A 21,936-nucleotide genomic window follows, 5' to 3' on the forward strand; every position below is an offset into this window, starting at 1 on the left:
TGGCAGGTCAATCACTAGAACCAACCACTCAGAGCAAGCCTGCATGCAGCAGTCCGGTCTCTGCCTCTGGGCCTCTCCGCAGCCATCTCAGTCTCTGTCCTTGATGCTGCCACCACTCTGCTCTCCTGCAGCCGTGCAGCCCAGTGGAGCTCTTTATATAGAGTCATTAACAATGTATTGCCCACATGTGTAGTGAGCGAGCCAACCAGAGTCAGGTGAGAATCCTGGTCATAGGAACCTTCATTTTTTCCACCTTGTCTACAAAACAGTCCACTTTTCAGTTATTCCACTGTTATAACTTCAACCCTCTAAGTGCTTAAGGCATTGGTGTTTAGGGGTCCTTTAATGAAATCTGAATATTGAGGGGAAAGATCTTCTGAACACCTGAAGTCTTTCTTCTTGATATCTAAATTCCAGTTTTCACCTTACTGGAGACACCTAAGATTTGGTTGCAGGCAGGTGGAATGCATTTCAGGCTTGCAAAATAAGTCCCAGGTGAGAAGTAGAGTGATTACAAGGAAAGTGGGAGAAGGCAAGATAGTATCAATGCTTCACAATTTTATCCATGACCAGAATTATATCTGGAAGACAGACATCACAAGTATTCCGAAAACTAAGGCTCTACAAATAAGATGGTAAGTAGGTGTCATGGGAAATTTAAATGTATCCTCTAAAAAAATCAACTCTTAAATTCGAAACCCCAAATGAAGGCAAACTTCACAAGTGAAGCATATGGGTTTCTGCTTGCTGCAGAAATGTAATACGGTGAAGAACTGCTTCCCATAATGGTCAGGTTCGGTGATTTTCCAGGGAAGACAAGCTACATTTGAACTTTGGACAGCAAAGAGAATTACTAATGATCAATCATGGCTCAGTAAAAACCCCCAAAGAACAGGAATTGGAGAGTTTTTGTGCTGGTGAGCACATCTTCCTGCCAGAAGGGTGCACACCAACTCCATGGACACAGACGCTACGGTGCTGGGACCAACCCATACCTCACCCAATATATCTCTTTGTCTGTCTGTTTATTTGTATCCTTTACTATATAATAAACTAATAAGTATAAGTAAGGGTTTCCCTGAGTTGTGTGAGCTGTTTTAGCAAGTAATTGAATCCAAGCAGTGTGAGGAATGGGGAGAGGGTGTGGGGTATCATGGGAACGTCTGGTTTGTAGTCAAGTCAGACAGAAGTTGTGGGTAACCTGGGCATCTGTTACTTGCTATTCACATCTGAAGTGGGGGCCAGTCTCATGAGACCCAGCCCTTAACTTCTGGAGTCTGCACTACCTCTGGTAAGTGTCAGAATTGAATTGAAATGTAGGACACCCAGCTGGTGAAACAGAGGATTACTTGGTGTGGGAAAAAAAAGGAGCCCATGTACCTGGTGTCAGAAATGATGTGAGTGTGGTACAAGTATGACAGTAAAGGAGAAACCCACATAGGAGAAGTGAGTTTTTCCTACTCATCCTTCCACATGCAAAATACTTTCCCTCCTCTGCAAGGTCCCCAGAGGTCTCATCTCATTATAGTGTTGGCTCAAAGTCCAGAATCTCATCATCTACATCAGATCCATATGTGGACCAGGCTTCTTGAATGTAGTTCTTTAGTTCAATGAGCTGTCATTGGGTACATCTCCTCTTGCTCTGTTGATGTGTGGCATGAAAGAGACAAGGTGTTGCCTTCCCACCTGCCCACATACTACAATGGTGAGACAGGGAAAAGATAAGTATAGACATTCCTATTCAAAAAGGGGAAATTGGAGGGACAGGGAGTTACTGGTTCATGGCAATTCTAAAATTCAGTTGTCCAGATATTAGAAGTTCCTTGATTAGCTTTCAAGGCCTATAAAAAACTTTAGTATGTATCTTAGAGAAATTAGTTTTTTTAAACTAATCATCATAACATCTTCACCAAAAGAAGAAATAATTCCTTAATATCATTTAATATCCAGTGTCTAAATATATCCCCAATTGTCTCATAAATACCTTTCTACAGTGTGTTTTTAAGTCATGATCCAAACCAGATTTATATATCACATTTGATTGATGTATCTAAGTCTTGGTATCTGTAGTAATATCTCCCTTATTTATTTATCATTTGCTTTCCAACATTGTGGAGTTTGCAAGTTATATCCATTGATCTTATATGACATCTTACCCTATTCCCTGCATTTATTGTAAACAGATAATGTATTTAGATTTAGGCTCAATCTTTTTGCAGGAAAACTTCATGGGTGGTATATGTTGCATCATACCAGGAGGTCATTAAAGTCTTATTGTCTCTTTTTATGATATTAAAACTGATCAGGAGTTTCAGGGCATCTCAGATCTGCATTTTAAAATAGTTGTCTAATGTTTTTAGCAGCCATTTGATGATACAGTTTAAATCCACTCTTTCATTGGCAGTTGCAAAATAGTGACATTTTAAAACAAAGACATTCTTGCAATAGCTATTTAGTTATCCTGAAATACTGTTCATATGGAAGACAAGATAAATGCTTGATTTTTTCTCTTTTCTTTACCATTTCTTAGAATAATGAGTTGGTATTCTACAACCTCCAAAGGTGATTAATGAGTTTTTTTTTAAAGCATTAGTAACTCATGATTTTTCATGTATTTGGTGTGTTTTAATCCTCCACAGTCATTGTTCTAATTTAACGGTCTCATCTTAATTGTCAGTGGGAGACCCTTCAAGTTAGTAGCTATCTTTTTGACTCAGACAGGTTGGCATAAATCCCTCACAGGGCAGAGGTGAGTGGAGACTCTGCCAACCTGTGTCCTAACAAGACTTCCATGCTGTCACCATGAATGCAACTCCAGTAGCCCAAGTTCTGCCAGTCACGTGAATTCAGCTTTCTTGGGCAATTATGTGAGCTATCTGCTATCTTTCCAATGAATTCTTTTGCATTTTAGCCAAGAATCCTGATTGATCTAAGAGAAAGGAGTAGAAATGAGAAGACCAGATAACATAAGATGGGGTGCAAAATCAAGTTCATAAAAGTGAGTGCAATGTAACATCACTGATGTAAATTGAAACCACAAAATACGACTATATTTTGTTTACCAAATATAGTATATACATACAGCTATAGCATCAATAGATAATGGACTGTGGGCCATACAGCAAAATTGTGGAGTGCTTGTGTCTTGAATGGTGGAGTGAGGGGGAGCAAGGAAAGGTAGCTGTGGGTGGGAGTTAAAGGAGTTCAAAGCTATGGAAGGAGTTAAGAGTAGCTGGGCTGTGATGTTTTGTTTACTCCCTTCATACAGGGATGCCATGGGGGCCTGAAGAAAAAGGCAGGTGACTGCTTACCAGTAATTGGATCTTGGGCTGAATGATGAATGATATTTGCTAGCAGGAAGATAATTTATTTATGGAATGAACTTAACAGGGTATCTCCAGCCAATAGTGTTACTTCTACTAGATACACCTATAATCTAGGAAGCATGATTCCATAATTAAGTACTTCTCTGGGATATGAAATTAAGTCTGTTAACTGACATGAGAACTTCATTAGAGACCTCATTTATAACAGTGGGTCAGAGGGACTATTCGTTTGCTAGGGCCACCATCACAAAATTCCACAGGTTCCCCCCACCCCACCCTCTTAACAGCTGCATTAGTCTGCAGCCACCACAGGCTTGGTGGCTTACACAACAGAAATTAATTTTTTCACAGTTCCAGAGGCTAGAAGTCCATGATTGAGGTGTCAGCTGGTTTGCTTTCTTCTGAGGCTTCTCACCCTAGCTCGCTGCCTCTGCTTTGTGCTTACATGGCTCAGTCTGTGTTTCCTGTGTCTTTTCTTATAAGGACACCAGTCATATTGGATTAGGACCAACCCACGTGACCTCATTTTACCTTAATTACTTCTTTACAGACAATCTGTAACATTTGGAGGTATGGGAGGTTAGGACCTCATACATATGAAATTTTGAAGAGACACAATTCAGCCTGTAACAGAGGGTATGTTTTCAATGCAAGAAGGACCTGAAGAGTCTCGTGGATTTCCCAGACCTCTTTGTCTAAGCCTCTCCATGACCACTGTCTTTGAACTTATTAGTAAAGTTGGGTGCTGTGAAGAGCTCTAATTCATGTGAACCTGATCCTGGGGTTAGCTCAAGCTATGTCTGCCTATTTTCCAGAAAAATAGACTGGGAGCAAATAAAAAAGTATCGGTGTGTCGATCTGGATGTCTGCCTTATCATTCTTTGTGATTTTCTCTTTGTTAAAGTCTTAAAAATAAAAATAAAACACTTGCTGTTGGGCACTGCCCAATTGGAACCAATTTTTGCTCAAACTCTTAAAACGTTGAATATGTTTAGTTTACCTTTTAACAGAGGTTCATAAATGGAAGCAAAGGAAAATTCTCGAAGCTAAGCAGAGGCAAACCCTCACTGTAAAGCAACGCCAGTTAAATGAAAATTGTGGAACCAAGATGCTGCCCCCACCAGAAGGCTGGCGGGGAAGCCTCAAGAGCGCGCTCACCCGAGTGCGCAGGCGCAGAAGGGAGGGAGCGGGTGCGTGCCGCTAACCAGTCGGCGCGGGTGGCCAAGTCCTGGCCGCGAAATCTCTCTTTCAGTTGAAAACCCGAGGCGCCATGGCGTTGAGGTCCATCCGCGTAGTGGAGCTGGCCGGCCTGGCCCCGGCACCGTTCTGCGGAATGATCCTGGCGGACTTTGGGGCGGAGGTTGTGCTTGTGGACCGGGCCGGCGACCCCGCGGCAGTGCGCCTCTTGGCCCGAGGCAAGCGCTCGCTGGCTGTGAATCTGAAGCAGCCGCGGGCCACCGCCGTCCTGCGGCGCCTGTGCGCCCAGGCAGACGTGCTGCTGGATCCCTTCCGCCACGGTGAGCCCCCTCCTTCCGCGGACCGGTACCGGTCACACCGTTGCCCTGGTGTCACACGAACCTTTCCCCTTCCCTGCCTTTCTAGACCTTCCTGTTGCATTTGACACTGCTTTGACTACTCCCCCCTTGAGATGACCTTCCGTCCTTGGAACCCGAGATACGGCTGTGGCCCGTGATCTCCTTACACCTTTCTCGGGCTCTTTCTCCCAAGTTCTCCTCTTTTCTAATCACCCGTTCTTATTGGCCTTTCTTAATTATTTGAGGGTCATGAACCCTGTGGGGATCTAATGAAAGCCATAGATTCTCTTCGTGGAAAACTGCCTATAGTTAGTTTGTTACCTGGGTAGATAATATTTTGCTGCCTTTTGGGGGGTTGGTGTACCCTCTAAAGCCAACTGAGGACCCAGGCTAACCCCCTGCCCAGTGCTGGAGTTCCCACGTTCCAGGTTCAACGCAATCTCCTTTACTTTCACTCTGCTTTCTGGAGCCACCTTAACCAGTCCCATCGCTTTCACCTTTTACGGGTGGACGATGCCCAAATCTGTGCCTGTACCCCTTCTTTTAGAGCCGCAGACCGCTGCAATACACAGATCCTGTACTTCCTATCTTGCTGTCCTCCAGGCCCTGCCACTTCAACAAACCCTAAAAGGAGCCCGTCATCTCCCCTCCTAAAATAGCACCTCCTTCTTAGGTGTTATGTATCTCAGTGAATGGAAGTACAGTTGCCTGACTTAGAAACCTGTACTTGAGCCATGACTCCAGATCTTCCAGTCACTATGCACCTCCACTCCCTGGGTTTCAGTGATCCCACTCCAGTCATTCTTCCTCCTTTCTATGACTAGGGATTCTTTTTATCTCTGCCACAGCTTCCTTGATACTGTTGTTACAACCTTTTTAAAGATGATGTTTGGGTCTAGCACCACTCTGATCTGTTCTCAAGACAGCTGCTGAATGATCTTGCTCAAGTACAGATCCAAAGCTTCACCTGGTGCATAGGAGGAAGTCAGTAAATGTTTGGTGAATGATTTGAATGTCTGTGGGGTAACAGGAATTTTTTAATTTGTTAATTCACTTACCCTCACGGCTGAATTTGGGATAATAACAATAATAATTTAATAATTAGGATTATATCATAACTTAATGATGCCCCATTTAAAGATGAAGTAGGTTCGACATGGTTAAATAATTTATTCAAGGTCTTGCAACTGGGGGCAAATAGAACTGTGAATGCAGATGTAACTGTCAGGAGCTATCGCCGGTGTGTATCTAGGTAGAGGACTAGAGTTCTTCCATATTTCATTATAGCTTTAGGAAGACAAAGCCAGTGGATTTATTTTGTAATCTTTATTGTAATACCAGAAGACTGAGGTGCCAGTTACCTGGATTTTGTGCAGTAAGTGTTGTACTTGCTGATAACTTAAGCTCTCTTAGATGTTGTTGTAAGATAACCTATCTTTCCAAGTATATTTACAGAACCTGGCTGTGACCCATCTGATGCTAGGCACTTTATGCCTGTGGAAACAGATCAGGCATGAAACCTGCTGGAGGAGCTTCTGAGCTGTTAGGAAGAATATAAGTACAACATGAGCCAGAAGGTGGTAGGCACTGATTTGGGCACCGATAAAGAAAAATTCGAAAGTAAAATTTTGTCCAAATAAAGACCCAGATGACTGTTCCAAGAGAACAAATCATTTCTTATAAATTACTAAGGAGAGGATTTGGGAAACTACAAAGGGACTGACTAAAGAGATGAAATGCCCACCATGGGGACTGAAGCGGCTTGGATATGCCTGAGGGATACAGAGAAGTACTGGAAGGAAATACAATTCTGGGGAGGATGACACATATTCCCGAAATGTTGGCTTCATCCCCTGTGTCCTTAATTAACATAAACATGATATAAACCCACAACAAATGTTGTTAGTATTTACTTGGTATAATGCTGTTTTATGTTTGCCGCAGAGAAGGGATTAACCCATGCTCAGTTCATGCTCTCTTTAAAAAAACTTATTTTTTTATTTTCATTTTTCTCTTAAGGTGTCATGGAAAAACTCCAGCTTGGCCCCAATATTTTGCAGAAGGAGAATCCAAAGCTTATCTATGCCAGATTGAGTGGATTTGGTCAGTCAGGAAGGCTTTGTAGGGTAGCAGGCCATGACATCAACTATTTGGCTTTGTCAGGTATGTTGAAAAAATTATTTGTACACTTTTAGTTTTGTTCCCAGTCAAGATTACAGTTACACTAATGAAAAAGAAGTTTTCAAGGTGAAGATTTTAATATTTATCAGAGTCTAGAAGGAGAGCATGGTTATTTAAAAAGTATTGGTTTGTCCTGGAACAGAATAAGCCCCCTCACCCCCACTCCAGCCCCATCTCAATATGTTTGTGGGAATAATATACCCTCACTAGTAACACTTATACATACTACGTTTGTGTGGTCAGTTCTCAGGCAAGCCCCTGTTACGAAGTAAGAGACTTGGTGGTAATAGGGATGGTTGCTCTATAGTTTGAAAATGCTGATAACAGTTTGATTCTAACACCCCTATCCCCTGCCTTCAATAAGAATCATTTCCTGAGTTACCATTTCAGATTTCTGTAAATACTACACCTGTGGTTTTCAGGTTGTAATATCACTTTATTGGAATTTTTGCCTGTGAGAAAGCATTTTAGAATGACCTAATTCTAGAATTCTAAGAACTGTGTATTAAGTCTCAAATCTGTGAGTACACATTTAAAGATTGAGGAAAAGAGTGAAGGTATAATTGGTTTTTCACATCTATTTTAAGTGTAATTACTTTGCTCTTTCTTGTGTTTGATTTTCTTGCATCTCTTTCTAATAAGAATAGAAGTACATTATACCATAAATAAACTAAGTTCGTTAAGCCATAAACTAAATTGATAATAATAATTTTTTCCCAAAAGTCAGTGAATAAAAACTTAGCAATAAAATTCTGAAAATGTTTGCTGGGATAAAGTTTTGGAGAAGAAAAAAAAAAACAGAAACATGGAGCTCTGTTGGAAGTAAAGCCTGTTTATAAATATGCTGGATAGGTTGAAATTTTGCAAAGCATTATGTACTAGTTTTCACTTAAGTCAGCAACTAGAGAGATTGGTTATTCCTCTAAGATGTTCATGTTTGTATTTAAAAGAGACATAAAATATATAGTCAATGTTCCCCACTGTTCTTTTTTAATGCTGTAGGTGTTCTGTCAAAACTTGGCAGAAGTGGTGAGAATCCATATGCACCACTGAATCTCCTGGGTGACTTTGGCGGTGGTAGCCTCATATGTGCACTGGGCATCTTGATGGCCCTTTTTGAACGCACATATTCTGGCAAAGGTCAGGTCATTGATGCAAACATGGTAAGTGTTAGTTGGGGGAGATGATAAGCCTAAGTATAATATATGGCTGCCTCAGAACCTTTTCTGAACAAGACAAAAGAGATAAACGAGATTTGAAGTTTGAATCCAAGGTACCAAGGATATCCTTTTCTTTAAAATAACTTCATATCAAACTAGTGTTTTTGTTTTGGGTAAATACTTAGAAGTGAAATTCCTGGGTCATATAGTATTTCTGAAGTTTTAAGGAACCTCCAAGCTGTTTTCCATAGTGGCTGCACCATTTTACATTCCCACTAACAGTGCATTAAAGTTCCCTTTTTTCCACATCCTTGCCAACACTTCTTATTTCTTGTCTTTTTGATACTAGCCATTCTGACAGGTGTGAGGTGATACCTCATTGAGGTTTTGTATTTGCATTTCCCTGATCAGTGATGATGTTGAGCATATTTTCATGTGTCTGTTGGCTTCTTTAGAAAAATGTCTGTTCAGGTCCTCTGCCCATTTTTTAATCAGTTTATTTGGTTTTTTGGTGTTGAGTTGTTTGAATTCTTTATATATTTCAGATATTAACCCCTTATTGGATATTTGCAAAGATATTCTCCCATTCAGTAGATAGCCTTTTTGTTGGTTGCCTTCATTTTGCAGAAGTTAGTCTGATGTAGTCTTACTTGTTTATTTTTGCTTTAGTTTCCCTTGCTTGGGGAGACATAACCAGAAAAAAAATTGCTAAAGCCAATGTCCAGGATTTTACTGCCAAGTTTTCTTTTAGAAGTTTTGTGGTTTTGGGTCCTACAATTAGCTATGTAATTTTGAGTTTATTTTTGTATATGGCATAAGACAGTGACCCAGTTTCATTCTTTTGCATCTAGCTGTCCAGTTTTCCCAACCCCATTTATTGGAGATTGTACTTTCCTCATTGTGTATTCTTGCCTCCTTTGTCATATTTAAATTGACTATATAGCATGGGTATGTTTCTAGGCTCTAATCTCTTCCACTGATCAAACACTAATTTAAAAAAATAATGTACTCCTATGTTTATCCCAGCATTATTTACAATAGCAGCAACCTAAGGGTCCATTGATGTATGCATGCATGAAGAAGATGTGGTACATGTGTGCATGCACACACAACACACACACACACACACACACACACACACACACACACACAATGGAATATTACTCAGCCATAAAAAAAAGAATGAATCTGGGGCAATGTGGATAGCTCTAGAGGGTATTGTGCTAAATGAAGTAAGTCAGATAGAGAAAGACAAATACCATATGATTTCACTTAAACATGGAGTCTAATAAGCAAAACAAACCAACAAAACAGAAATAGACTTAAATACAGAAAGCACACTGGTGGTTGCCATATTGAAGGGGGATAGGGCTTAGGTGAAGGGGATAAAGAGGTACAAACTTGCAGTTACAAAAAATAAGTCATGGGGATGAAAATACAGCATAGGGAATATAGTCAATAATATTTCAATAACTTTGTATGGTGATAGATGATAACTGTATTTATCATGGTATTTTGTAATGTATATAATTGTTGAACCATGTACCCTTGAAACTAGTGTGATATTGTATGTCAACTATACTTCAATAAAAGAAGAGAATCTGCAAAAACAGAAAAAAGAAACTCATATCCTTTACATGTGTCAGAATATCTTATTTGGATCATCTGTTTATGGAATCAATTTTCTAAACTTCTTGTGAATCACCTGATTCCTGCGTTTTGTAGGGGAAATAATGACATCATAATACTTGAGTTTTTCACTGTCATGCATTGAGTCTGTGCCTGTGTTGCAGTGGGCACTTTCCCTGTGTGATTTCTCCAAATCCTCAGAACAACCATTTCACTCAGATTACATTGCTATTTTAAAGAGAAAGCTGAACCATAGATGTTTGTCTAAGGTCTCACCACTGGTTGATGAGAGCCCAGCCCAGCACACTATACGTTTGCTGTTGGGCAGATCTTTGGAGGGAAGATGGAGAACGGATTAGAGGAAGATGCGACTGGAGGCAGAGAGACAGTTACTGGGTTATTGCTGAGAGACAGGGCAAGTACTAAAGTCAATGGTAGACTGGGTCTGGATTTAAGTGATATTTGATATGTAAAATTGCCAGGATTTGGTGAAGTGTTGGTAAGTGAGGGGAGAGGGAGGAATCGAGGATGACTCCCTATTTCGGGCTTGGATGGGCTGGTGGATGGTGTCACTGGCACACTGGGGGTCAACTGCTGCACGAAGAGGAATGTGGTGTAGTTGTCAAGGACATAGACTGGTGGCTCTCCCATCGACTGTCTGTGTGATCTTGGTAGGTTATTTAACCTCCCTGTGCCTTTATTTCCTTCTTTGTAAATAGAGATAATGTATCTACCTTATTGCATTGGTGGAGAATTAAATGAATTCATCTGTTGTTCAGTGTGCAAACAGTGCTTGGCATACAGGAAGCACTTTGTGATTATTATTATTATTATTAGAAGAAGAAAAGAAATTCATTATTATTATTATTATTAGAAGAAAAGAGCACCAGCATTTGAGGAGTGAGTGGGCAGAAGAGAGGAAGCAAAGGCCAAGGAGAGAACAGGAGGACCAGAGGGAGTGTTGCCGTGGAAACGAAGGAATGAGAAAGTGCTAAGAAAAAGGAATGGCCACAGAATTAAACATTGGTGGAGACCTCAAGAGTTTAAAACTAAGAGTGTAAATTGGATTTGTTATTGGTGATCTTTGTGATAGCTGTTTCCTACCAGATCCCTCATGTCAGGGACCTTCGCTTGCACTTCCTTCTCCTCTCAGGCTGTATGCTCCTTGCCCTGTACTGTTTCTGTGCTTTGTGGTATTGCTGTTGGGTTATGTTCACACTGTCCTTTTTGTCCAATCTGAAGTAATTTAAGTGGGAATGGTGTGTGACCTGTCTTTTGATCTCTGGCACCTGGCCCGGTTCCAGCATGCACTAGTAGCAGCGACAGGGCCAGCTTCACACTTTCTGTATGTCAAGCGCACAGCTAGATGCTGTGTGCAAGGCTTCCCTTGAAGGAGCATGCTCACTCTCATTCGGCATTTGAAGACTTGCAGGCTTGGAGAGGTTAACCACCTTCGTCTGGAGCAGATGGCTGGAAAGGGGCAGAAGCGCAGCACCCAGGCAGCTGGACACCTTCATGGGCATGAAAGCCCAAGCTTTCAGTCACTGCCCTCTGCTGCTGACTGTGGGCACAGTCACTGTGGTCCAGAAGGAATGAACTAAAAACAAACATGAGGCCATTGGGAGTTTTTAGTAGAATTTAAGATCAAATACTTATTTAGTAATAAGTTGAATAATTTACTAATGACATGTAATTCCTTATTTATAGTCAAATAGGAGTGAAAGATAATTGCAGCCTTCACCAGACTGTGTCTAATCAGAACTGCATGGTGATTAGGAAGATAGTAAGGTTTTAGTGTATGTGAAAATGTAGACTTGTTTCAGGGGTCATGTTTGCATTAGGATATGATGAGTGTTGGCTAATAACTCACAGCCAAATGGATCAGTAAAGCATCGTATTCATTACTTTCCTATCTCTGGGAACTTTTGTGATACAAATAGTTGTAGAAGCTGATGAGGGGGAGCAGATACCTTATTCTTTTAGGCCAGTAGTTTTCAAATGCTTTTAACAGCAGAATTCTTGGTGTTATTCATAGTACTGTTTCCTTGGAAACTCTAGAGTTCAGGTAATTATAGACTATGGGGTCTGATATGTATGTGTGTGTGTCATTATATAGATAGATATGTGTGTGTGTGTGTGTGTGTGTGTATATATATATATATATGTAAATGTGGGACTCTTTCAAATCTGTGTAACCCAGTTTCAAAAAAAAGCACTGCCATAGACCATTTAAGGAAACTCTACTACTTGATGATGTTAAATGTCAGAGCCATAAATTAAGGTGTGCATGAGATTTCAAGTGAAAAGGGAAAATTAGGATGTATCCAAAGATATATTTGCATTCGTTTCACAGCCACTCCAAAAAATTCCATGCTTACTACTAGAATGGGGTCCCTCTGTTTGTAACCTCTGAGACAAGGAGGCCTTTTGGATGTCCTGGAATCATTAGGCTCATCAACGCATAAGGATAGGGAGGTAGCCTTCCTTAGATAGCCCAGTACATCCAGCTTTGTGATAATCATCCTTGAGGATGTGAGTCCCTTCCTGTAACTGCAAGACTCAGTGGGAAGGCATTCCCAAACTAGTTGTCTGGACTCAGAAAACCCTTATACCTCTGCCTATATTGTTATGTTTATTATATAACTTTCTAGCGATTATTGAATTTAAGATATATTAAATATTCAAATAAGTTTTGGGGGGCTTGGAGTCAATCTAGGATAAGCTAAATTTACTGTAAGGTGATTTATCATTTAATTTGATTTAAGATGTAAAATGTGATATGCTTCGAACACTGTGTGTTTATAGCTACTGAGATCAGAAGATAGATTTTTAAAAGCCTTTTTGCTTTATTTTTAACTTTTTATCCTGACAGTTTGTAGTATGTATAAATATAGAAAGAATATATAATGAGATTCTGTGTACCCTGACGTAGCTTCAAAAATCATCAATATTTTGCCAGACTTATTTGAAAGGAAGAACAAAAGTAGTTCCTTCTGAGTCTTTTCTGAACAGTATTTTCTTAACTGAATCACTTACCCCATGTATATTTAAGAAAAATAGTGCTTTCTTAACTGAAACCTACTCTGCCATAAACCTGCCCTAACACATTTTCTGAAAATATCGAAGATGTTGTATAATTAGATATAATCTTCCTGTACTCTAAGATAAGTATTTTTACACAAATATTTTTAAAAGCCTAAGTTAATCATACTTATATAGTTAAATTTTCTGAATTTGTATCATATTTTGTTACTTCAAAGGTGGAAGGAGCAGCATATCTAAGTAGTTTTCTATGGAAAACTCAGCACTTGGGTCTGTGGGAACATCCTCGAGGACAGAACATATTAGATGGTGGGGCACCTTTCTACACAACTTACAAGACAGCGGATGGGGGGTTCATGGCTGTTGGAGCCATAGAGCCCCAGTTCTACAAGCTGCTGCTCAAAGGTAACAAATTTTCACTCTCCCCCCGTAGTCCCCTTTTACTGTGGATGTTCTTTAACCTCTATTTTGGGGCCTTTTGAAATTCATGATGTCTTCTATTATATATGTACTTTCTAATTAACCTAATAGCCATCATTATATTGGGGTATTTCTCTGTTTTAAATTGCAAGGTAATTGAACAAAGCTATAAAATAGTTCAGTATTTTAAAAAATAATCCTTTTGTGGACAAGTTCAATCTTTATATTACATTTAGTACTCAGTAGTGTTGAATATTTGTCTTGCATTTGCTGGTTCCACCAGTTCTTATTCCTTGACAGATGTCCCTTATGGTCCTTCAGTGTTAGGGGTCACCAGGGTACAGACAGACTTTGGTGAATGAGATTTTGTGGGAATATGTTATTACTTGATACTTCTGCAGTTTACCCTTCTTGCAGTTTCTTTTCTTAATGGCATGTTGCTAATGAGTATCTGAACATAAATACACAAGGTTTTTGTAAGGTACAAACTTTGCTGTGTCCCTGCTGCATTCTGGACAAAGAAATCTGAAAATACTGAGAATTTCATGACATTTTGAGATAGCGAGACTCTTGTAATACCATCAGATGAGCAATAGACAGTTTTTTAAAGTTGTTTTAAAATTTCAAAATAGTAAAAGAAAACCAGAAGATAATGTTAGCAAGGATGTGTAGAAACTGGAACCCTGTGCATTGCTGGTGGGAATGTAAAATGGTGTAGAAAATAGTATGGCAGGTCCTCAAAAAAATTGAACAAAATTACCATAACTACAATTTATAAAATGAAAATAATTCAAAATAACACATGTGTTTTAGAAAAAATGTGATACAACATATGTAAAATAAGAAGTAAAAATTCTTCCTATCCTTCCACTTTGGAAAAGTTTGGGATATGACCTTCAAGAACTTTTTCTGTTCACATACAAACACAATTGTTTTATTGTTTTACAATTTATAATTTATATATAATATAGAATTATATAACCTTGTAATTAATAACTATCTCTTTTTATTCAATAATATACTAAAGATGTCTTTTCTTGTCAGTACAAAAGCTCTTCAGCCTCACCCTTTTTACATAGCAGCCATATGATATTCTATAGGATGCCTATACTAAAATTTATTTAACCATTTCCTTAATCAAGTTCATTTATGTTTTTTCATTATAACAAATAATGCTTATTTATTAATATATCATTGCATACTTAATATGAATTTTTGACTGCTTATATGTGTCTGATTTTAAGCAAAGTTTATGACACATACTTAGTATTTTGTATAATTGTGTATATGTATATATATGTGTACATTTATGTGTAAGGTCATTTTTTGGAAATCAAAACATACTTTCCCAAGTTTTATATGGTATCCTAAGTTTCCCAGACCAGTCCCTGAAAGTCAGTTTGACTTACAATGCCAGAAATTCAATACTGTTTGTACTGTAAACACTAGCCACAGTCTATAAGGTATTTCTATGTCAGAATGAATTCGGAGTTCCATATAGGAATGTCAAGAGCCTAGGAAAAAGCCCACCTCAGTCACTGGTGGTTAGTCTTGTGGTCTCTTTTATTTTTGCTTTTTAAAGATAAATACTATTTCCTGAAAAAAAAATTGTTATTGAAGTAAAGTTGATAGACACCATTATATTGGTTTGTGTACAACATAATGATTCAATAACTGTATACATTATAAAATGCTCACCATAAGTGTGGTTACCATCTGTCACTATACAGAGGCATTACATTGACTAAACTCCATATGCTTTACTTTTCATCTCCATAACTTATTTATTTTATAATTAGAAGTTTGCCCTCCTTATCTCTTTCACCTATTTCATCTGTCCTCCCGTGATCTTCCTCTCTGACAATGACCAGTTTGTTCTCTATATTTATGAGTCTATTTCTGTTTGCTTCTTTTATATTTTAGATTCCACACATAAGTAAAGTCATACAGTATTTGTCTTTCTCTGTCTTTTTCACTTAGCATAATGTCCTCTGGGTCCATCCTTATTGTCATAAATGGCAAGATTTTATTCCTTTTTATGGATAATAGTCCATTATATATATATACACCATATCTTCTTTATCCATTCATGTACTGATGGACACTTAGGTTGTTTCCATATCTTGGCTATTATCAGTAATGCTGCAATAAACATAGAGGTGTGTATATCTTTTTGAATTAGTGATTTTGTTTTCTTTGGGAAAATTCCCAGAAGTGGAATGGCTGGGTCATATGGTATTTCTATTTTTAGTTTTTGAGGAACTTTTATACTGCTTTCCATAGTGGTTGGACCAATTTACATTCTCATCAGCAAAGTAAGAGGATTGCTTTTTCCCAGCATCCTTGCCAACACCTGTTATTTCAGGTCTTTTGGATAGTAGCTATTCTAACTGGTGTGAGGTCATGTCTCACTGTAGTTTAATTTGCATTTCCCTGATGATTAGTGATGTTGAGCATCTTTTCATGTGTCAGTAGGCCATCTGTATGTCTTCTTTGGAAAAATGTCCATTCAGGTCTGCCTATTTTTTTTTTTTTCAGGTCTGCCTATTTTTTAATCAGGCTATTTGTCTTTTTGGTATTGAGTTGTATGAATTCTTTATATAGTTTGGATATTAACCCTTTGTTGGATAAATCATTTGCAGAGATAGTCTTCCATTCACTAAGTTGCCTTTTTCTTTTGTTGATGGTTTCCTTTGCTTTGCAGAAGCTTTTTAGTTTGATGTGGTCTCACTTGTTTATTTTTGCTTTGGTTTTCCTTGCTTGGGGAGACATATCTAGAGAAAAATTGCTAACATCCATGTCTAATAGTTTACTGTCTATGTTTTCTTCTGGGAGTTTTATGGTTTCAGGTCTTATATTTAGGTCTTTGATCCATTTCAAACTTATTTTTGTGTATAAGTTTTGTTCTTTGCATATAGTGGTCCAGTTTTCCCAACACCCATTTATTGAAGAGACTGTCTTTTCTCCATTGTATATTCTTGTCTCCTTTATTTTTTCTCTATTCTGTTTCCTTGATCTGTGTGTCTGTTTTGGGCCAGAACCATACTGTTTTGATTACTATAGCTTTGTAGTATTGTTTGAAGTTAGGAAGCATGATGCCTCTAGCTTTGTTTTCTTTCTCAAGATTGTTCTGGCCATTTGCAGTCTTTGTGGTTCCATACAAATTCTAGGGTTATTTGCTCTCTTTCTGTGAGAAATGGCATTGGTATTTTTACAGGGATTGCACTGACACAGTAGATTGCCTTGGGTAGTATGGTCATTTGAACAATATTAATTCTTCCACACATGAATATAGAATATTTTTCCATTTACTTGTATTCTTAGTCCTGTTGTTTTGATCAGAGTCACAGGCAGGATGGGAAGTTGTGGGCTGGGCAGAATGATAGGACAGCAGAAGAGCTGGGGTGAGAGCTCTTAGGAGCAGAACCTGGGGTCTTTTAATTTCTGGTATTTTGCAGTGTACAAACTAAGACCTGTGTAATTTCAGGCATAGTGTTTGTTACAGAAGGAACATATTGGCTCCAACTTTATTAGTGTTATGATTCTGATAAAAAATAACTGTCTAAAAAGCAAAGATGTTTCCAACAGCAGCAGTGATTTGCATCACTAATTTTGGCTAACTGCTCATTTAGTTTTTTTCAGTCACAGAGTTTGGGGCAATCAGGAAAGAGAAAGCAAACTGAAAGACATCCTTAGAAACATTTCTTGGTAGATTCAGTGATAAACCTGAAGCTATGGCTCCATATTTTTCCTGGTATTTGAATGGGACAATTGGCTACAGAGAAAAATATACCTGTATATTCCACAGGTGCCTTTGCACAAGTATCCAGAGCTATGTGAATTTTTATCCCCTTATATCATTCAAACCCTAAGCAAAGCCTGCAATATTCATGGCTTCTTGCATCTATAGGGATTTCCGCATCTTCAGAGCAGCCTACAGTTAGTCATTGTTCTTCTGCATAGTAGGGAAGGAAAGGATGATAAAAGTGAGTATTATTTTATTAACTTGGCTAAACTTATGAAAAATATGCAAAGAAGAAGGGCCTTTCATTATTATTCCACTCTTAACCGTCCACATTTAAATCTTCCACGAGGGTTTAAAACTGACGTTTATGTCAAACCTCAGTAAAATGGCCCTTTGGGTGTAATTTAGTTAGCCATGGTATGTCTGTGAGCTCAGGTAAGTCTGCCAGGGTGGGTGCTCCTAGACAATAAAGGAATTGCAGGTCAGGTGACGGGCCAGAGGAGCCATCCTTCCTGCTAAATCCCCCGCTGGATGCTTTCATCCTCTCTGCACTGTGTGTTGATGGACTCTTCAGTGACCCTCATGCTTGAGAGAAAAGTCTGTGGGCCCATAGGTGACTGGTTGGCTGGTAACTTTCTGTCCTCTTTGCTGTAGGAACAATTTGCATGAGTCTTTGGTTTCCTTACAGATCCTTTGTTCTTAGTTCAGGGCAGTGTTGTAAGGTCATGAGTTAAATATTGCTGCCCTCCTAGAGCTTTTATCTGACCAAGATAAAGAGAAATGAGTTATTTGTCAAATTACAATCTTGAATTTAGCCATTTTTCTTTAGCTTCTCTTTGAAAACTGAGATAGTCCTGTGTAAAATTGTTAAAATTTTGTCTTTTGTAGCATATGGGTGCATTATATAAAATATGGGGTTATTTTAATTCAGTAAGACAAATAATAGCATCATTAGAATATTTCTTTTTAAAAACCTCAGAGGGGAGGCGGAGCCAACATGGCGGCGTGAGTAGGACAGTGGGAATCTCCTCCCAAAAACATATATACTTTTGAAAATACAACAAACACAACTAGCCCTAAAAGAGAGACCAGAAGACGCAGGACAGTGGCCAGACTGCAGCTACACCAGCGAGAACCCAGCGACTGGTGAAAGGGGTGAGATACAAGCCCCGGCCCGGCGGGACCCGAGCGCCCCTCCCCCCAGCTCCCGGCGGGAGAAGAGCAGGCAGAGCGGGAGGGAGACGGAGCCCAGGACTGCCGAACACCCAGCCCCAGCCATCCGGGCCAGAGCGCAGACACAGTATATGCCCAGGGGGCCCTGGATACTGGGGGTACAGGGAGTAAGACCTCTGAGCGGGTGCTGAAGCTGATGCCCCTGTGACAAAGAAAAGCGGGGGCTTTTTGAAAGTCTTAAAGGGACAGGGACTTAACAGCTTGACGGAAACAACCCAGGTCACAGTACAGCAGCTGGAAATTACAGGGAAAACCGGGTGCACTAACCCCCTGGGCAACAGCTCTGAGACCCCTCACGGAGGCAAACAGTCAAGCAGCCCCCCCATCCATCACCCCACCGGGCGCTGCGAAAGCAGAGAAGCAGCCTGAGACAAATTCCGCCCACAGAAAGGGAAATTTCTCCCTCCCGGCCAGGCAAGACACAAAGACCCACTCTACACGCAATTACCCAACACAAGCCACTAGGGGTCGCAGTTGCCCCAGTAAAGAAAGGCCAGTAGTAAGTGAAAATTTTGGCCCTCCCAGCTGACAGTCAATAGCACCTGTCAACATGAAAAGGCAAAAAAATATGATCCAGACAAGACTAACCCAGACAGCTTCGGCATCTGCTACATCTTCCCCTGAGAAGGAATCTGGGGAGATAGATTTAGCCAGTCTACCTGAAAAAGAATTCAAAACAAAAGTCATAACCATGCTGATGGACTTGCAGAGAAATATGCAAGAACTAAGGAAGGAGAATTCAGAAATAAAACAAGCTCTGGAAGGACTTCAAAACAGAATGGACGAGATGCAAGAGACCATTAATGGACTAGAAAACAGAGAACAGGAACGCAGAGAAGCTGATGCAGAGAGAGATAAAAGGATCTCCAGGAATGAAAGAATTTTAAGAGAGCTGAGTGATCAATATAAAAGGAATAATATAAGAATCATAGGCATTCCAGAAGAAGTAGAGAGAGAAAAGGGGATAGAAAATGTCTTTGAAGAAATAATTGCTGAAAATTTCCCCAAACTAGGGGAAGAAATGGCCTCTCAGACCACAGAGGTACACAGAACTCCCATGACAAGGGATCCAAGGAGGGCAACACCAAGACACATAATAATTAAAATGGCAAAGATCAAAGACAAGGACAAAGTATTACAAGCAGCCAGAGAGAAAAAAAAGGTTACCTACAAAGGAAAACCCATCAGGCTATCATCAGACTTCTCAACAGAAACCCTACAGGCCAGAAGAGAATGGCATGATATACTTAATGCAATGAAACAGAAGGGCCTCGAACCAAGACTACTGTATCCAGCACGAATATCATTTAAATATGAAGGAGGGATTAAACAATTCCCAGACAAGCAAAAGTTGAGGGAATTTGCCTCCCACAAACCACCTCTACAGGGCATCCTACAGGGACTGCTCTAGATGGGAGCACTCCTAAAAAGAGCACACAACAAAACACCCAACATATGAAGAAGGGAGGAGGAGGAATAAGAAGGGAGAGAAATAAAGAATCATCAGATTGTGTTTATAATAGCTCAACAAGCGAGTTAAGTTAGACAGTTAGACAGTAAAGAAGCTAACCCTAAACCTTTGGTAACCACAAACTTAAAGCCTGCAATGGCAATAAATTCATACCTTTCAAAACCTCAGAGGGAGATTTCTAAAAAATAGCCCATTAAGAATAGACCTCTTTGATGAAACATTAATAATAAAATCTTGGCAATAGAAAGTCTGTTTTGAGTCCTGCTACCTATACCTCTGCCCTCTGCAGCCATTTGCTCCAACATCAGGCAGAGTTAGAATTTCTTCTCTTAACCCATTTGAGGAACCCTTATAGAATGTCCTGTTTTGGATAGTATGGTGAGCTCAAAACTAATTTTCATTGATTATAATCATTCCATGAAAGCATAAGATTTCAAGAAATTGTGTTTTTTCCCTCAGGACTTGGGCTAAAGTCTGATGAACTTCCTGATCAGATGAGCAGGGCTGATTGGCCAGAAATGAAGAAGAAACTTGCAGATATATTTGCAAAGAAGACAAAGGCAGGATGGTGCCAGATCTTTGAAGGCACAGATGCATGTGTGACTCCAGTTCTGACATTTGAAGAGGTTACCCATCATGAGCATAATAAAGAACGGGGCTCATTTATCACTGATGGGGAGCAGGCTGTATGTCCCCGCCCTGCACCTCTGCTGTCAAACACCCCAGCTGTCCCCTCTTCCAAAAGGGATCCTTTTGTGGGAGAGCACACTGAGGAGATACTCAAAGAATTTGGGTTCAGCCAGGAAGAGATCGATCAACTTGAGTTAGAAAAAATTATTCAAAGTAATAAGCCAAGAGCTAATCTCTAAATTCCATAGCTCAAGTGAATATTGGATTTACAGTAGAGACTAATCCCTAAAATGGTATGCATAGAAATGTGAAAGAACATTGCAGTCATCCGACTATTCTAATCAAGAAACAAGATTCTAATCACACACTAATGATTGAATACTGATAATGATTAATTAACATCATGGCTTTTGATTGAGGAATGTTTTTAGCTTATTTATATTAAATTATGCCAATTTTTCTGCCTTCCAACTTACTTAATTTTTGTATTTGTTGATGTTAAATACTTAAATGAGTTAATATAGTGTTTTTTATTAAACAAAGGTTTTTTTTACCCTAAAATGTGCTTGTTTTTAAGTTTGTGAAAAGCTTTCAAGGAAGGCCTTTAGCACCTAAAAGCATTTTGTGACTCATTGAAATATTTGTCAGTAGTTAACCAAAAATAAATGTCCTTAGAAAGATCTGATCCTTTTAATTTCCTAGGGAAATCATTTACTAGTGTCTTTGAATTGGAATTTTAGAAAATTTTCTTAAGGATTCCTTCAGAAAACACACTTCTCCATCTCGACCTGTCTACTGAGAGCCCAATTCCTCTCTGTAGCTGCCTGTTAGCATCACCCACCCAAACATGCTTCTTAGTAAATTGTACTGCCATCCATTTGAAAGTCCTACTAGATTCTTCCTCCTCCTACCATCTCTGGCCTTCCTTCCCAACCTGTCTCCGTCTGTCCCCAGTAGGCCCATGGCTTACCCCTCATTTCATATAGGCCACTGCCCAAATGTCACCTTACAGAGAGTTCTTTTCTGACCCCTGTCTAAAATAGCAGCCACCTCATTGCTTGCTGTCCCTCTCCTATTTCATTTTTCATCATACCACGTTCCACTGCTGACATTACATTGATTAACCCCTGCTCCACTGCTCAACTAGCTCCATCTAGGATAGAAACTATGAAGAACTTGGAGGTTTCATTCATTGCTAAATCCCCAGTTTCCAGAATAGTGCCTGGCCCAGAGTGGAAACTTTGTAAATATTTATTAGAGGAAAGAACCTCATTATCTCTTCCCTGGACTTACCCCTCAGCTTCCCTATCTGACTTCTGACCTCTAATATCACTGCTGACATTGTTTTTTCCATTGTGTTGCTCTATTAGTAATGTTTTTGACACCAAAGTGGTCTTTAAAGCCCTGTTAAATTCTTCATTGGTTATCATTTTTTTCCTATAGAATAAAATATAAACCCATTTACATAGCATATCGACCCTCTATTTATAATAAGACTTCTACCTAGCTGTCTGGGCTCATCCCCATCACTTTATATTGGATTACCTGAAGTATCTAAACATGT

The 21,936-nt window shown here is 39.4% G+C and overlaps 1 protein-coding gene across 1 annotated transcript; it reads left to right on the top strand.

Annotated features, from left to right (window-relative positions):
* The first annotated feature begins 4,492 nt into the window (after positions 1–4,492).
* On the top strand, positions 4,493–20,933 carry AMACR (alpha-methylacyl-CoA racemase). The gene is made up of 5 exons (XM_036884922.2): positions 4,493–4,843; positions 6,881–7,024; positions 8,045–8,205; positions 13,092–13,278; positions 20,202–20,933. The coding sequence occupies exons 1-5, from the start codon at positions 4,597–4,599 to the stop codon at positions 20,609–20,611; spliced, it is 1,149 nt and encodes a 382-aa protein (XP_036740817.2). The 5' UTR covers positions 4,493–4,596; the 3' UTR covers positions 20,612–20,933.
* The last annotated feature ends 1,003 nt before the right edge of the window (positions 20,934–21,936 follow it).

The sequence above is a fragment of the Manis pentadactyla genome, chromosome 2 (assembly GCF_030020395.1).
Source record: "Manis pentadactyla isolate mManPen7 chromosome 2, mManPen7.hap1, whole genome shotgun sequence".
Taxonomy (NCBI): domain Eukaryota; kingdom Metazoa; phylum Chordata; class Mammalia; order Pholidota; family Manidae; genus Manis; species Manis pentadactyla.

What these genes read in the sequence shown, in the direction of transcription:
- AMACR (XM_036884922.2), top strand. Translation starts at nt 4,597, where the DNA reads ATGGCGTTGAGGTCCATCCGCGTAGTGGAGCTGGCCGGCCTGGCCCCG. An exon ending in CAACTATTTGGCTTTGTCAG is followed by an intron (nt 7,025 to 8,044) that starts GTATGTTGAAAA and finishes TTAATGCTGTAG; the next exon opens with GTGTTCTGTCAAAACTTGGC. An exon ending in AGGTCATTGATGCAAACATG is followed by an intron (nt 8,206 to 13,091) that starts GTAAGTGTTAGT and finishes GTTACTTCAAAG; the next exon opens with GTGGAAGGAGCAGCATATCT.